Consider the following 17,450-nt stretch of genomic DNA (forward strand, 5'->3'; position numbering starts at 1 on the left):
CGCTGCCGCCCGTTTCCCACCCGCGGGCAGCTCCGGGTCTATAAAGAGGGACGCCCGTCCGAGGTGCCCAGGGAGAGTTGGACGCCCCGGCCTGGGAGGTGTGCCAGGTCCGAGCGCCCCATCCAGTGTCTTCTCCACGAGTCCCCCAGCTGGAGATCTGTAAGTAATGGTGGTCCTCCTGGAGCCAGACTGGGTGGGGGGACTTGAGGGTCCTAGAAGGTATTCCACAGGGGCTGGGGTGCGCTTAGGGGTCCCTGATGTCATCCTCTTAAGGCCTGTGGCGAGAGGGGCTGGGGTTGGTGATTTTTCGTTGCATCCCAGAGTATCCTATATTTCTCCCAAACCAGCATTTCTCAGGGTTGCCAGTGAGAACCACCACTTTGGGGGGTGCTTGTTGAGATATCAATGCCTGGGCCCAGCTCTAGTTCTGCCAGAATCCCCAGAAAAGCTGTCTTTAAAAAAAAATCGGGAGTCCTGGATGATTTTTGATCAAGGAGACACGCTTTCTTAGAAATCCCACTGGTCTGTCGTTGACAATCTGGCTTCTCACTTTTATTCTAGACATCCAAAATGCAGCTGAACATCACTGAAAAGTCATTTGCTATCACCCGGGCAGGCAAAGTGAGGCTCCCAGTGATTTTGACACATTGCTGTGTTGTGTTGTTAATGTGTGAAGTCCATTAAAAACACATGGGCATACGCTCAGCTGGCAGGGGAGAGTTTTCCATCAGTCCAGGGGATGTAGAGAGGATGACCCAGGGAGATACAGCTGGTCAGAACCCGGTTAGTTGATGACAGCTATTCCCTTTCAGACCCCACCCCCTCCAAATGAAGAGACAATCTCATCCAGGTTAACCCAAGGGCCCCAGACGCCCAGGTGGATGCCAGGTCATAAGTCATTTGTACTTATGACCTACAAGTGCCCTAGGAAAGATTCCCCTGGGGTTACCTGCAGAGCTGCCAGTACAGATGCCTCTTGCATACCAAACTCAGTGGGCAAAATGAGAGAAAGTGTGGCCACTGGCTGTTGGTTGTAAGTTTTCTCCCAGCACAGAGACCCAGAGAGGGGGGCGGTGGTGAGATTCTGTCACCCAAGGAAGGGTACCATCCAAAGCCTTGCTTGTCAAGATGCAAGAGACAATACTTAGGAACCCAAGGCAGGGAGCTTTGAGTAGGAAGAATTAAGGTGTGAAATTGCAAACAGACCAGGGTTTGGTAAAGAAGACACTTAGTAACTACTTTGCATGGTTCCGTTTCTCTGGTGCAGGCTTCTTGGTTCTTTGGTTTACTTGAGGATGCTGTTTTAGAATTGTTTCAGTAGAGGAAACTCGATGCAGAACCGAAAGTCCGATGGCAGAGTGTAAAATGAGGTATGGGATTTTGTTGAGTTTCCAGTCGAGGTAGCCACTGTTGATGGTACGCTTATGTTCTAGGCACTGTAGCGGCATTTAACTTAATTTGTCTAATTTTGTTCATTTCAACAGTCTCATGGGGAGGCATCACGATGCCTATTTAGTTTATAAGGCAGCTGACGCTTCAGAGAGGTTAAGGAACTTGCCCAGTCTAGGAAATGGTGGAACTCACTCCTGGGTCTGTCTGAGGCCAAGTTTGTACCCTTGGCCCCCCCATCTTTTTTCCTTACCATGGACAAAAACTTGTTGGAGTCAGGCTTCTGGTGGGACCAAATGCTTCCAGAAAAGTAAATATTTATCATCTCTTTGAAGAAAACATAAACTGACCTTCTGCAAATTTAAAATAAAAGGCACTGTTTGTCCCCTGGTGGGGTGGTGATCTAGTTGAAACCAGTGACCTTAGGGGGGCTTCCATCGCAAGAGTTCAGAACATGGACAAGCTGGGCCTTTTTTGAGAAGTCTCTGGGCTCGCCTTGTAAACACCATGGCTTTTTATTATCATATCCGAAATAGACGTGTTATTCCGTACAAGGTATTTGTTATGAATTTGTTATCATTACTTTTCTGTGGGAGGGCTGAGATCAAGGCAAACATGCCCATTTATGGAAGCATTTTCCACGAGACCATCCTGGGCCCTCATCAGTTACCCAGCCTTGTTCTGAGCCTTGTTGCCCATGGCTCTGGGGACTTCTTTGCTTTATCCTTCCCCTTCGGTAACAATGAAGGAGCCCTGAAGAGAAGAAATTTGAGAGGAAAAAGGATTATTCCTGTCTCCATCCTATTTGGGGATTTTACTTTTTTTGGGGGGGGGGTTGGCTCCTTCTTTCCACAGTTCATTGAATCCAAACAGGTGGGTTTTATGCTTGAGGCATAATCATGGGATTCTAGAATCGGTTATACCCTAGAATTTTCTAGAAAGCCAAGTCCAATTTAACTTTTTTATTAATTTTTTTAGTTGGAGGTCTCACTCTGTCGCCCAGGCTGAAGTTCAGTGGTTCACTCACAGCTTACTGCAGCCTCAACCTTCTGGGCTCAGATGATCCTTCTACCTCAGTCTCCCAAGTAGCTATACCAAGTCCTATTTTGTTTATTTATTTTGTTTTATTCTTTTATTTTAAAGATGTGGGCTATAATTCAGGGTTAGGTATACGAATGTTGATTATGCAGGTAACCAAGTCCTATTTTAAATCCATTAGAATCACAGAAGGTCATAAGTGAATTTAGAAATCATCTATGTTTGCCTCCCCAAACCTCACCTTTCCTATCTGTAAAATGGGGCTAATGGGAATAACTAATGTTTGTTGAGTGCTTTTGCAAGGCAATATGCTAAATCCTCTGTGGGCAGCAGCATCTTAGGTCTGCACAACCACGCTTGGAGTAGATGCTATTTTTGCTGGCTCTATTTTTACAAATATGGAGTCAGAACAACTTGTTCAAGGCAGCTCAAGTAGCCAATAAGGAATCCGGTTCTGTAAACCAAGATCTTTCTAACTTCAGAGCCTAAGGGATTAGCCTTTTGGGAGGATTGGATGAGATAATGTGTGTGAAGGGTTTAGTCAGGGCCTGGTCCCCGGTAAGCTTCAGTAAATGGCTATTTATAGCAAACACAACCAGAGATGTTAAGGAACTTAGTGTAACACAGCCAGTATTGGGCAGCTCCAGGAAGCCTACTGTCGGTGACCTGCACTGACCAGGGAAGGGTTAGGACCGCACCGGTGAATCAGAACGGAGAGAAGAAAACTACTCGGAGGCAGCTCTTCTGGGAACAGTCTGGCCAAGACTGAAGCCGATTTTATTCAAACCTTTTCCAACTTATATACCATTTTCTATACCCTCCAGCAATGTGATAATCACTCACTGGGGGCGTACAAGTTTCGTGCTTTACAAACTATGCATCACAAGACCACCACGAGATCTGCAATTTCCAAGCAAACAATTCAAATTCCATGATGCCTGCCGTGCTTACATCAAGGTCACAGGTGCACAATTTTAAATACAAATCGTTCAAAGTGTTTTCCATAATGTTCAACGAATCATTCATATTATACTCTTTGCTCTATACCCTGATTAATACAAAAAACTTTTCCTGAGTTAACTCTAGTTCATCCAGTTCACTGATTCCCATATTTTTACAATTAATATTATCAACTTAACACTATACTATTAACCTATTACAATTTAACATAATGCCTTATAACTCAGTTAAAACTTATTCTTAAACTACAAAACTTTACTATAATTCATGTTTCATATGTCTAAACTTTAATTTTCATATGATCTAGTTATTGGACTTTAATACTATGCTATATCCTATTAAGCTAATACCTTATCGTTAATTCTTTTATAAATCATATAGTAACTATTACACTTGAATAATGTAGCAAAAGGAATCAAAACAGCAAGCATAGATTTACGCAGCTATGAGTGTATATGTATATATTTTATCCCAACAAGTCTACTCTAAAAATCAAATAGTAGCTGTCACACTCTTGAACAAGGAAATGCCGGGCTTCCAAGATGGCGGCCATGGGCTGAAGCAGACAGAGTTTCGGTAATTAACGAAACAAAAGAAAACGTTCTACCTGGCTAGGGGCAGGGGACAGAACTATCATGGTAATTTAGTTTCTAATCTTAGCCCTAGGGGAAACAGCTTTCGGGAACAAGGACTACCCAGTCTACCAGGAAATAGAAGTAAAAAAATATCTAGAAAGAAGCTAAACTTAGAAAGACAGAAACAATTCCGCCATGCACCTTCCATCAAGTGTACTGAGATTCACTTGTAAGTTTTACTGCCATGTATGCACACTGGTCACCAACCACACGCCAATATCATAGGTATAACTGATATCCTATGTCAGAGGCGATCTTCCAGATGGGCCTTTACAGGCCTCAGCCATGTAGCTATAGATGTTGGCTCCCAACAGCCTACTGTGTGGTCTTTCCATAAAGGAGAAACTTGTCCTTAATTTTTCTTTCTTGTGATCTCTTTTCATAAACCTGTTCCTATTTGGGCTGAAAGTGGTAGTTAGAATCTTCTGCTCTGATACGATCACGCTTCCTTACTTGGGTTGGGAATGTTGCAGTCTCCAGTTGCGTTAGCCCTTTTGTGATGTGTTTAGTGTCTGAATGCCATCCTTTAAGGACTCACCTGTGACAGGGTGACTCTTTTGCTCTCTGGGTCTCCTACCTCAACCCCCAACCTTTAAGCATTTAACCATGACCTCACAATGGAGGAAAGACTGAACTGGAGAGAGCAGGGAACCATTTGAAGGAAACCTGCATGTGATCAGAGAGCAGAGGCAGAGGCTGCCCGTGGTTCCCAAAAGGGAAGGTCAGACGTCTCGGACCTGTGTCAGGACCTCAGGAGCTTGGGAGACACAACACCCTCACAGTTGCCATAGAACTTGCAGGCTTGGACTTTCCATCTGATTGCTCAAGTTGATCTTGTGGTAAATTCCCAGTCATGTGACTGCTAGTTAAAGTGCAAGCATATCGAGGGTGGAGGGAATGTCATTGCCAAGGGCCCACCAAAGACACTGCAGATTTCAACTTTTGGCGTCTCCTAAGAGACTGTACCTGTATTTTAACCCATGCTACACCAAGGTTGTAGAATACAAAACACAGGAGTCTTTTAGGGCCAGAAACGACCAGTTCTTGCTGTCTTCCAGAAGCATCCTCTGTAGGGGTTACTGTAACTCTTTTTTTTTTTTTTTGAGTCAAGAGTCTCACTCTGTCACCCAGGCTGGAGTGCAATGGCATGCTCACAGCCACCGCAGCATTGACCTGCCGGGCTCAGGCAATCCTTCCACCTCAGCCTTCCAAGTAGGTGGAACTACAGGCGTGTACCACCACGCCCGGCTAATTTTTTCATTTATTGTAGAGACAAGGTCTCTTCAAGTTGCTCAGGCTGGCGTTGAACCCCTGAACTCAGGCAATTCTCTTGCCTCCACCTCCCAAAATGCTGAGATTGTAGGTGTGAACTACTACGCCTGGCCTCTACTATAACTCTTACTTGTTGCACATCAGGCTCTGAGAACTTTTGTTCTACTTGCGTGGCATTTAAAATACGAGCTGTGATCCACCTTCTGGCCTGAGTCACTGTACTGTTCACCTGCCTCCTGGCAGCATTCAGGTTTGTGTCTCTGGTCCTCATCCTCTTGGTTGAGAGGAAAAAAATAATTTAGTTTTACTAATAAAAAGAACTTCTGGTCGAGTGTGGTGGCTCACACCTGTAATCCCAGAACTTTGGGAGGCAGAGGCAGGAGGACTGCTTGAGCCCAGGAGGTTGAGACCAGTTTGGGCAACATAGCGAGAACCCATTTCTACAAAAAATAAAAATTATCCAGGCATGGTGGTGTACACCTGTAGTTCCAGCTACTTGGGAGGTTGAGGCAGGAGGATTGCTTGAGCCCAGGAATTGGAAGCTGAGATAAGCTGTGATCATGCCACTGCATTCCAGCTGTGCAGCAGAGTGAGACCCTGACTCAAGAAAAATAAAAAGAACTTTCTGGAATTATTTAAAAAACAATTGGTGTTCAAGTGATTAGGTAAACTTTCTAAGGTCTCAACAGAGTGACCAGTCCACTGTTCACTTTTGCCTGTTAAGGTGAGATAGGGCTCCCTTGGACCCGTGCCCTTGGGAGGTTCAGGGTGTGGATGGTGTGGCCATGGCATGGGGGGCTGGACCAGGGGCAAGAAAGCCATTTTCTGCTAAGAGGAAATTGGGTGTCAGAGATCTTGGTTCAAATCCTGGCTCCAGCTGGGTACAGTAGCTCACACCTGTAATCCCAGCACTTTGGAAGGCCACGGCAAGAGGATCACTTAAGACCAGGAGTTCAAGACCCGCCTGGGCAACAAAGCTAGATCCTGTTTCTACAAAATAAAATAAAAGAATCCTGACTCCAGCTTTTCCAAGTGAGGTCCTTTAATTGACCTTTCAGGACCTGGGTAGTCTTAGCAGGAAAATGGGAATGTAAATACTGCCCACCTCACAGAATGCATAGGAGACATAGAGAGGTAGTGAGTGCAGGAAACCAGCTGACCTGATATCTGATGAATACAAGAGGCCCGATTAATGCAGTGGCCATTATTCACAATGGGTTAAGAGTCCAGTGGCCTGCTGGGACAGTTTGGGGTCTGGAGAACTGGTGGCATCAGGGTGTCCAGTCCCTCCCCCTGCTGCATACTCCACCCCTCCCTGCCCTGGACCAAGTGCCTCACAGAGAGAACATTTGTTTTGTCTGTGTGGCATTTAAATGATGAGTCACGATCTACCCCCTGGTCTGGGTCATTGCACTGCTCACCCATCCCCTGCAGCACCGGGGCTTGTGTCTCTGGTCTAGAATCTTGAGTTGCTCTCTTGGCCGTAAGATCCTGAGGGAGGCTGTGGGCCAGGCCGTGCAAATCCTGGACTCTTTGGGTTCTGCAGTACTGTCATTCCAGCACTTTGGGAGGCCGAGGTGGGAGGATCACTTGAGGCCAGGAGTTCAAGACCATCTTGGACAACATAGTAAGATCCTGTCTCTAAACAAAGTTTAAAAAATACGCACACACACACACGTACACATATATATGTGTATATGTGTATATATAATGTTTTAAAAGTGTCAGGTTAGGCTTTAGGTGAGGAAATCCCAACACAAAGTATACAAAATCTGTATCCCAGCACAAAATATAACTGATGGTAAAATAAAAGAAAGAAGCTGAACGTTCTCAGTTGTTCTGATTTCAACCCTTTGACCAGGAATCACAGCTACCATGAGATGGCAGAGCTAGGCCAGCTTGCCTCTGTTTATTCCATATGAAAAGTGCAAGGCTCAGAGAAGGAGAGCGATTTGCCGGGAGTCACCCAGCAAGTTCAGTTGGGACTTGTAAGTCAAGGTCCTCAGGTCTTCCAGAGACTAACAGTATGTGTGTGCTCAAAGAATGAAGCAGTGAGTCAGTCAGGGCTGACGTACTCAGACATGTCAGACATTGCTGAAGCCAGAGAGCCCCTTGCTTTCATCAAAATATTCAAGGGGCTGGGCATGGTGGCTTACATCCGTCATCCCAGAGCTGTGTGAGGCCGAGGTGGGAGGATCACTTTGAGGCCAGGATCTTGAGACCACCCTGGGTGAGATAGCGAAACCTATCTCTACAAAATGATTAGTCAGGCAAGGTGGCGCACCTGTGGTCCCAGGTCTCAGGAGGCTGAGTTGCAAGGATCGCTGGGGTCCCAGCAGTTCAAGGTCACAATGAGCTATGATCATACCACTGCATTCTAGTCTGGGTGACAGGATGAAACTTTGTCTCTAAAAAAAAAAAATTCAAGAGCAGACCTTGACCGCTGAATTGAGTATCGTGTCCAATAGTTCTGTGTGGTCATCCCAAAGATGCCCTGTTAGCCCGGGCTGACGCAGGACCCTAGACATGGGGGATGGTGGAGGAGGAGGGGATTGAGGAAATGGAACAAGGTGGGAGGGAGTCTCCTTGAGGCCGGCTGCTGGATGGTCTGCCTCTGGTCTGCTGTGTTCCCACTCTACCTGTCGGTGTTCTAAGCTTTTGCAGTCAGCATTTCAGACTGGAGTTGACACAGTGACGGCCGCCCTCAGCTTTAACCATCTTTCCTGAGAGAGGCCTCATTTTGACTCCAAAGCTGTAGTTCTCACTGGGGTCAGTTTTGCCCCCCAGGGGACTTCTAGTAATGTCTGGCGACATTTTTTACCGTTATGATGGTGTGGGGGCTGTTGGTGCCTTGTGGGTGGGGCCCAGGAGACTGCTAAGAGGACGACAGTGCACAGCACACCCCACAGCACAGAATGACCCAGATCAAAAGTCGATGGTGCTGAGTTTGGGAACCTGCTCCAAGGCAGGGGACTCATGGGGAGTCACTGACCGTGGTCTGTGTCCATTTGACACGTGAGGATTGTAGTGCTGGGACTGTGCCTCTCAGCCCAGCTACTTTTACAAGATGCTTGTCACTCTTCCCTGTGTCTCACCTAAAGCCTTAAAAATTTTTTTGTAGGCTGGGCTCAGTGGCTCAGCCTATAATCCCAGCATTTTGGGAGGCTGAGCCCAGTGGATTGCCTGAGCCTAGGCTTCAAGACCAGCCCAAAGCACTTGGCGAGACCTCATCTCTATAATAAATCAAAGATGAGCCAGGCTTGGTAGTGCACGCTTGTAGTTCCAGCTACTTGGAAGCCTGAGGAGGAAGGATCACCAGAGCCTAGCAGGTCGACACTGGGGTGGCCGTGAGCATGACAGTGCACTCCAACCTGGGTGATGATGAAGTGAGATGCCAACTTCAACAACAACAAAAAATTTTATGCATATATTTTTTTACTTTTTTTTGAGATAGGGTCTCTATGTTGCCCAGGCTAGTTTTGAACTCCTGGCTGCAAGCAACCCTCCTGCCTCGGCCTCTCAAAGTGCTGGGATTACAGGTGTGAGTCACTGTGCTCAACCCAGACCTGATACACTTCAGGCTGAGTACACATGGAAACAGGTCCCTACAACAATAAAACCGAGTCATCCGGAGACTCAAGTTGACGAGACTGATTCAGGATATGTTCTGGGCATGCCTGTATTTCCTTCTGTCCTCAAGTTCTCTGCAAAGAAGGTCGTCAAAGCATAAAAGGTCTCTGAACATCTTTTTTCAGATTCCACCATAGCAAGGCATACAGTGATGGGCAGGTTACTTAACCGCTCTGTGCCTCAGTTTCCTCATTTGTAAAGGAGTCTAGGGTTTTTGAGGGAATTAGATGTGATCATAGCTGGTACCCAGTAAGATTTAGCAACTATTACTGCTAGTCTTGGAATTAAGAATTTACTAGGCTCACTGAATTTTCTCAAGGGCAGACCTGAGGCTGGATGATTCAGGAACCTCAGGTTCATAGGGGTGAGGTCCCCTTCAGACTTCAGTCTCTGCCGGGGACTTGGCTGTCCTGGCCATCAGTGAGGGGGAGGGGAAACATAGCACCTTCTAGGTGGATGTGACAGCAGCACTGTGTTTGAAGGACTTCTCACCCCTTCTTCCCACCCCAGCCCAGCTATTTCAGAGGATGAGGTCCAGGCAGCCTGTTCTGGAAAGCACTATCCTAGCATCCCCCACCCTGCTTTCTCCTGACCAAAGCAGATTTCTCACATCATAACTGTCAGAGGCCCAGGGAAGCCGGCTTCTCTGCCATCTCTTTTATTGGACAGAGGCTGAATCTTTGTGCTTGATCTTGTTGTATTTTCTAGTCCTGGGTTAGACAGGGTCCCTGTCAGTGGGAATTTATGTGTCCTTTTATTTTTCCGTTGTGATTTTTGCTAGGTTTCTTTTTTTTCCCTGACTTTTAAGGCAATGCATCAACATGGCAATTAGAAAGAGCTACTTACTAGTCACGCTTCTTGGAGCTAACGAAACATTTTCCAGGTCCTCTTTGGTAGACTCAGCTGCTATAAACCACTCTCTTCATTAGTGCACAATTACGTCAATATAGTTAGTACTGCTGAGCTGTACACCGCAATGGTGAAGATGGTAGGTTCTGTGTGAGCTGTATTTTACCACAATTAAAGGTAAAGGCAGGAGGACTGGGTATGGTGGCGCATGCCTATAATCCCAGCTACTCTAGAGACTGAGGTGGGAGGATCGCCTGAGCCTAGGAGTTGAGGCTGCAGTAAGCCATGATCATGCCACTGCACTTTAGCCTGGGAGACAGAGTGAGACCCTAAATCTTAAAAAAAAAAAACCTAAAGGGCAGAAAAATAAAGTGTACTACTTTACATCCAGAACATTCTGCACACCGTGGGTGGGCATCTTCGTGGGCTTTCACAAAGCGACACAGCTATGCGGCTGGTACTCAGGCCAAGCAGCAGGACAGCGGCCCCCACAGCCCCTCAGGTCTGTCCTGCAGTCACTGCATCCCCAGGGTACTTTGTGCTGCCTGGTTTTGGATGTCATTTAAATAGAATCCTAGAGCATGTGCTTTTTGTGTCTACCTGCTTGTGCTCAATAGTGTGTTTGTGAGATTTGTCCTCTTTGTGCTGTGGAGTTGTGAGTCACTTAATCCGGGTCCCATTTTGGGTGTTTATTATGCACCAGGCTCTGTGCCTGGTGTCTTAAAGAACTGGTTCGTTCGTTCATTCATTCATTCATTCATTCATTCATTCATTCATATATTTATTTATTTATTTGAGTCAGGGTCTCACTCTGCTACCCAGGCTGGAGTGTAATAGCATGATCATGGTTCACCGCAGCCTCAGCCTCCTGGGTTCTGGCGACCCTCCCACCTCAGCCTCCCAAGTAGCTGGGACTACAGGTGTGCATCACCATGCCTAGCTAACTATTTTATTTTTTTTAGAGACACGGTCTTAGTATATTACCTAGGCTGATCTTGAACTTCTGGGCTCAAGCAATCCTCCTGCCTCGGCCTCTTAAAGTGTTGAGATTATAGGCATGAGCCATCATGCAACTTTTTGGGTTTTACTGTGCTATTTAATATGTCCCCTACACCCTGCATTTCCTGTAAACAAGTGCTACATCTGGAGACTTCATCCACATCCCAATCCCCATCTCCTTTTTTTTTTTGCAAGAAAATGTCATCAGTGGTAGTGGCACTTCCTGGGGCATCCCATGGGGAGGCATATCATGTCTCTCTTTTTGTGATGCTAAGATTAATTCATACGTCCAGGTGTTGTCCGTCTGTGCATCCCTTACAAAGTTCCCATCAGCTTTTAATGGAATACAGTTGGCCTTACAGTGGCCTCCAGTGTCATCAGCATGGATGAACCTTGTGATATTAAACTAAGTGAAATAAGCCGGTCACGATAGTCAAATGCTATATGATTCCACTTACGTGAAGTACTTATAGTTAGACTCATAGAGACAGAAAGCAGAGTGGTGGCTGCAAGGGTGGGAGGGAGGGGTGAGTGGGGATGGAGTTTGATGGGGGCAGAGTTTCCATTCTTCGGGAGGAAAGTTCTGGAGATCGATGGCGGGATGCTCACACAAGGATGCGAATGTACTCAACCCTGCTGCACTCTGTACTTAGCGATAGTTCATATGGTATGGTTTTTGTTATGTGTATTTTAACACAATTTCAAAAATTGGGAAAAAACAAAGGAGAAAATAAAACTCCCCTCACAACTATACTTGATAAGTTATTTTGCCTATATAGACTCCAACTGTTTTAAATAGAACACCAGGCTGGGCACAGTGTCTTACACCTGTAATCCCAGCACTTTGGGAGGCCTTGGAGAGAAAATGGCTTGAGCCCAGGAATTTGAGACTAGCTTCAGCAACATAGTGAGACATTATCTCTACAAAGAAATTAAAACATTAGTTGGGTGTGGTGGTGTATACCTGTAGGTCTGGCTACTCCGGAGATCCGGAGACTGAGGTGGAAGGATCATTTGAGCCTAGGCAGTCAAGATGATGTGAACCATGATCGTGCCATTGCAGTTTAGCCTGGGTGACAGAGTGAGACCCTCTGCACACATACACACACACACACACACACACACATATCAGCCTGGGCAAAATAGCAAGAGACCCCATCTCCAAAAAAAGGAAAATAGGCTATTATATCTGTTTTACAATTCCCCTTTTTCTTTTTTTAAAGCTTTATTGAGATATAATTTATATGCCATAAACTTACCCATTTAATTATATAATCCAGTGACTTTTAGTATATTCACAGAGTTGTGCATTCATCACTACAATAAAGTCTAGACCACTTTTATTAACCTAAAAAGAAACCCCACATCCCTTCGTGGTCACCCTCTAATTCTCCCCAACTCCTGGCAACCACTAATGTACTTTCCATCTCTATGTTAGCCTATGCTAGGCATTTCACACATGTGGAAACATGCAGCGTGCTTTCCTTTGGCTCAATGTGATGCCTTCAAGGTCCATCCATGCTGGAGTACATATCAGTACTTCATTTCCTCTTATGGTTCAATAATATTCCATCACAGGGACAGACTATGTCTTATTTATCCAGTTGCATTGTTTCCACTTTTTGGTTATTATAAATAATGCTCTGTGAACATCCAAGCTCAGGTTTTTTGTGTGTAGTTTCATTTCTCTTGGCTATGTGGATCTTAGGGTGTTTCTGTGTTTAAATAGTCAAAGACCTGCCTTTTATTTGGCAGTGAGCGGTTAGACTTGGGTATCTTCCCACGTCAGCACCTGTAGACACACTTGGGCTTCTTGACCACAGGGTGAATTTCACTGTAAGAGAATGCCATGGCTGTGTATCCAGTTCCCGTTGATGGACATTGGAGTTGTTTCTTGATTTCTGTTGTCCTGGGCAGTGATGCAATCCTACGAAGGGCCTTGGGTTGTCTCCATTCTTTGACAACGTGACCAACATGCAGGGAATGTCCTCGTACTTCGTGGGATGTTGCTAGAGACCGTATTCCTAGAAATGGCAAGGCAGGAGGCTGATGTGTTTCAGGGAGGGGTTCTGGCCTGATGCTGACCCTGTTGCCTTCTTCCTCAGGGAACCAACCTTCCTCAGGCACCATGGCACAGAAGGGCCAGCTCAGTGACGATGAGAAGTTCCTCTTTGTGGACAAGAACTTCATCAACAGCCCGGTGGCCCAGGCTGACTGGGCTGCCAAGAAGCTGGTATGGGTCCCCTCGGAGAAGCAGGGCTTCGAGGCGGCCAGCATCAAGGAGGAGAAGGGGGATGAGGTGGTTGTAGAGCTGGTGGAGAACGGCAAGAAAGTCACGGTGGGCAAAGATGACATCCAGAAGATGAACCCGCCCAAGTTCTCCAAGGTGGAGGATATGGCAGAGCTGACATGCCTCAACGAAGCCTCCGTGCTGCACAACCTGCGGGAGCGATACTTCTCAGGTCTCATCTATGTGAGTACCAGGGGGGCAGCCAGGCGTGTGCTCCTGGCATCTGTTCCTGTAAGGAAAGGAGGTCTTTAGAAGTGTGTTTGGGCCAGGCGTGGTGGCTCAAACCTGTAATCCCAGCACTTTGGGAGGCCAAGGCCAGTGGATTGCCTGAGCCTAGGTGTCGAGACTAACCTGGGTAACTTGGTGAGACCTCGTCTCTACAATAAATCAAAAAATTAGCTGGGCGTGATGGCATGCACCTGCAGTTCCAGCTACCTGGAAGCCTGAGGCAGAAGGATCCCTGAGCCTGGCAGGTCGAGGCTGGGGCGGATGTGAGCAAGCCACTGTATTCCAACCTGGGCGACAGAGTGAGATTCCAACTAAAAAAAAAAAGTATGCTTAGAGCTTGTGTTGGAAGGCTAGAGGGAGATTGTGAGATGAGACAGAATCATTCTTGCATCGATTCACACCTCCCTCCTGCCCTGCCTAGTTTGGTGACATCGGACAGCTGATTGCATCTATTGAAGCCTCAGTTTTCCTATCTGTAAAATGGAAATAATGACCCTCCCCACAGACAGCAGGTGTGCTGATTCCATGTGATCACAAATGCGTGATGCCAAGGTACATGGTAAACTCTCAACAGGTTTTGCTGATGATGTTCCCTGCCCTTCCTTCCCCTGGGAGTTAAAGACCAGCTTGTGACCTCCTTGGAAATGTGGGTTCATCCTGGCAGCTGGGTGGGCAGAAGGCATGAGGATCTGGCCAGGTCTTGTGGGCCCTTCCCTGCCACATAGGGGGTGTCTAGGTTGGACCTGGAAACCCGCCAGGTCATCTGTGCAGATCAGAGTGGACTAGAGACCATCCAGTGACTGCTCTTAGCCACTTGTAGCTAAGTTCAGATTGAAATTAATTAGGAAGAAATGTTTAGAAACTCATTTCTTCAGCTGTGCTGGTTCATGTCCAGTGCTCAGGGAGGGGCTCTGGCCTGATGCTGACCCTGACCCTGTCACCTGTGGCTAGTGGCCAGGGTGTTGGAGAGCACAAATCTAGAACATTCCATCACCACAGATAGTTCTGTTGGGCTGCCTGGACAATGGGTGAGTGTGACTTGGGGGAGGGGACACCGTCCCTGTGGGGTTGGACCCGCTCCCCAGAATGTGAGGGGTATAGATGTCCTATGATGCCAGCCTGATGGGCAGAGGTCCCCCAGCCCAGCCTCTGGGTCTCCTCTCCAAAAGGGCTTGCTAATCCCTTAGGCAAGTGACCTGACTTCTCTGAAACTTTATTTCCTTCTCTGTAAAAGGGACAGAAGATGACAGCATGGGTGATGCTAAAAAAGGAAGCTCTTAACACACTTCTAGGTACACAGTAGGCAATCAGAACATTAGGCATTGCCACAAATGGTTTTTGCTATCATTGTGATCAATTTTGTTACTATGCGCCAGAAGTTCTTGGATGGAACAGGAACTCGTGGAAACGGTCATTTCCATTATTCTGTCCCTTTGATCCTGTCCTGTATGTTTTGCCAAGTGATAATTACAGATAGCCCCTGTCATCTCTGAAAATGTCCTGTAAATGTTTTTCCTAATTAGGAAAATGAGACATGTTCACTGTGGAAGCCTTGGAAAATTCAGAAAAGCACAGTGAACTCGAAACAAAAATCCATCTCACCCAAAGGTGAGGTGTGTGACCGACTCTTTCTCTGTGAACTTGGGACATGTTTACGTATTTGAAAGCCTACTGTGTGCACAGTTTAGTGAGCTGTTCTTTTTTCCATGTACAAGGCAATGCTGGGCATTTCCACATCTCAGGCAGCCCCAAAGATACCCTTTTAGGACTGCAGAACCTGTCATGGAGATGTGCCATTATCTTTTTTTTTTGAGCCAGGGTGTCACTCTGTCATCCAGGCTGGAGTGCAGTAGTGTGATCATAGCTCACTGCAGCATTGAACTCCTGGGCTCAAGGGATCCTCCCACCTCAGCCTTCCAAGAAGCTGGGACTACAGGGCATGCTACCATGCCCACCTTTTTTTTTTCTTTTTTGAGTTGGGATCTTACTCTGTTGCCCAGGCTGGAGTACAGTGGCACAATTATGACTCACTAAAGCCTTGACCTCCTGGGCTCAGATTATCCTTCTGCCTTGGCCTCCCGGGTACCAGAACTACAGGCATGTACCACCATGACTGGCTAAATTTCTTGATCCTTTTTTTAAACACAAGGTCTTGCTAATGTTGCCCAAGCTGATCTCGAACTCCTAGGCTCAAGCAATCCTTCTGCCTTGGCCTCCTGAAGTGCTGAGCTTATCAGTGTGAGCCACTGTGCCTGAGCCTGACCATAATTTTCCTTTAAATGCCTTTGTAGAGACAGGAGTCTCACTATGTTGCTCAGGCTGGTCTCGAATTCCTGGGCTCAAGTGATCCTCCTGTCTCAGCCTCCCAAAATGTTGAGATTACAGGCATGAGCCACTGTGCCTGGCCTCCATTCTTTTTATGGATATTTCAGAAAGGGTGATAGTGACTTTTTAAAATAGCCACAGCTAAAGACAGAGTGACTCATGACTGTTAAATATCTCCTCTAAGCCAGGTACTGTACCGTGACACACTTTATCTCATTTAATCAACACAACATCCATGGGATTAAGTATGCCTGTTCACTTTTACAGATAAGCAAACTGAGACCAAGCATATTCTTAGTTCCCTAAGTAGGGAAGTCTCTTTTGTATGTGGCACTCCTTGTATGTGGCACTCCTTATATGGAAATATTATCCACCTGGGATTGTTAGTAGTTTGGACATTTCTATTTTTTTTTTTTTTTAATAGAGATGGAGTCTCACTATGTTGTCCAGGCTGGTCTTGACCTCTTGAACTCAAGCAATCCTCCTGCCTCAAACTTCCAAAGTACTTGGATTACAATGGACTTTTTTTTCTTTAATTATAAAAATGTGGGGTACAACTTTTTTCAATGGGTGTTTTTTAAGGAAGCCAGTCTAAAGGGAGCTGGAGGAAAAATTGGGCTCCTTGGGGCTCAGGTCTCCCACCTATGACATGTCCTTTCTATCCAGGGAGGTTGAGGGCATACCTGTATGTCCATTTCACCTGCTGTCCTTTGACATGATGTTTGAGCCCAAAATAGTAATCAGAAAAAATAAGAGGCTTATGAAAGTCCCGAGACCCAGAATGTCTTCTGACAGCTGATTAAAGAAAAAAATGAATCAAAGCTTGAAATTTCTGCTATGCTTCTCTGGACAGATTAGATTAAAACCCTTTCAGCCTTGTGATGATGCGCCTGTTCTGAGTGCATTCCTTTCTGGTCAATTTTATCGCTTAATAAAAACCATTGTCCAAGTCGGAGAAGATCAAGAAGGAGGGGGTGGGGGTTGAGGGAGCACAGTGAGTTACTTTCCCAGCCTGCAATAGATGGGTGTGTGACTCTTGTTAGTGAGTGGGTGGTGAGATGATGCCGAGTCTGTGCCTGACTGTGCCCTCGGTGATGGAGAGGACTGTCCCCTCTGTTCTGTGAGACTCACCTCCAGTGATGGGCCTTTGAGAAGGTCCCGGCACCCATCTTGTCCTCTTAGATCTAGAAGAGTCTATAGAAGCTTGTCTCCTGATCTTAGAGATGCAGGTTTGGCCTCAGCCACATCCAGTGACCTTCCTGAGCCACTGCAGATTGTTTATGGCACACATAATAGGTGTGGACCTGTTCTGTGCTGAGTCCTGTTCTGAGTCCTTCCTGGCCTATACTGTCCTTTATGACACCAGTGGCAGCAAAGCTGATATCCCATCCTACAGATCAGGTGACTGAGGCAGAGAGGTAACATACACCTAGGAAGAGACTCTGGGACACACACTTAGAAGGGTACCTGGGTTCAGACTCTGGTCTTGTTTGACTATAAAATGTGTGTTTTCTTCACTCTCCTGGTTCACTGTGGGAAACTGAGTCAGGGCCCCCATTCTTGCCCTGAAGTTGCTTTGCAGTTAAGTGGAGGAAGACAAGATGTGCCCGTACCAGATGCAAACTTATGACATAGGTTTGAAAACCCAGGATTCTAAGCTCAGCACTTGCAGATGGGCCTTAGGGAGTCTGTATGCCACTTGAGATTTTAGGAAAAATGTATGCATGCATTTTTTTTGTTATTTTTTTTCTGGGCAGAGAGTCTTAGCTTTCATTAGACTTTCTTTCTTTTTTTTTTTTTTTTGAGTTGGAGTCTCACTCTGTCACCCAGACGGG

The 17,450-nt window shown here is 46.3% G+C and overlaps 1 protein-coding gene across 1 annotated transcript in view; it reads left to right on the forward strand.

Annotated features, from left to right (window-relative positions):
- The first annotated feature begins 75 nt into the window (after window positions 1–75).
- Window positions 76–17,450, forward strand: part of LOC103255041 (myosin-11) — a 124,205-nt gene continuing 106,830 nt past the window's right edge. Inside the window, exons 1-2 of the mRNA XM_021709948.1 lie at window positions 76–159; window positions 12,878–13,245. Coding sequence (XP_021565623.1) covers window positions 12,901–13,245 — 345 coding nt within the window. The 5' untranslated portion in view covers window positions 76–159; window positions 12,878–12,900. The remainder of the gene's footprint in view (window positions 160–12,877; window positions 13,246–17,450) is intronic.

Source organism: Carlito syrichta, unplaced genomic scaffold (genome assembly GCF_000164805.1).
Source record: "Carlito syrichta isolate Samal-C Ts95f unplaced genomic scaffold, Tarsius_syrichta-2.0.1 Scaffold287775, whole genome shotgun sequence".
Classification (NCBI taxonomy): Eukaryota; Metazoa; Chordata; class Mammalia; order Primates; family Tarsiidae; genus Carlito; species Carlito syrichta.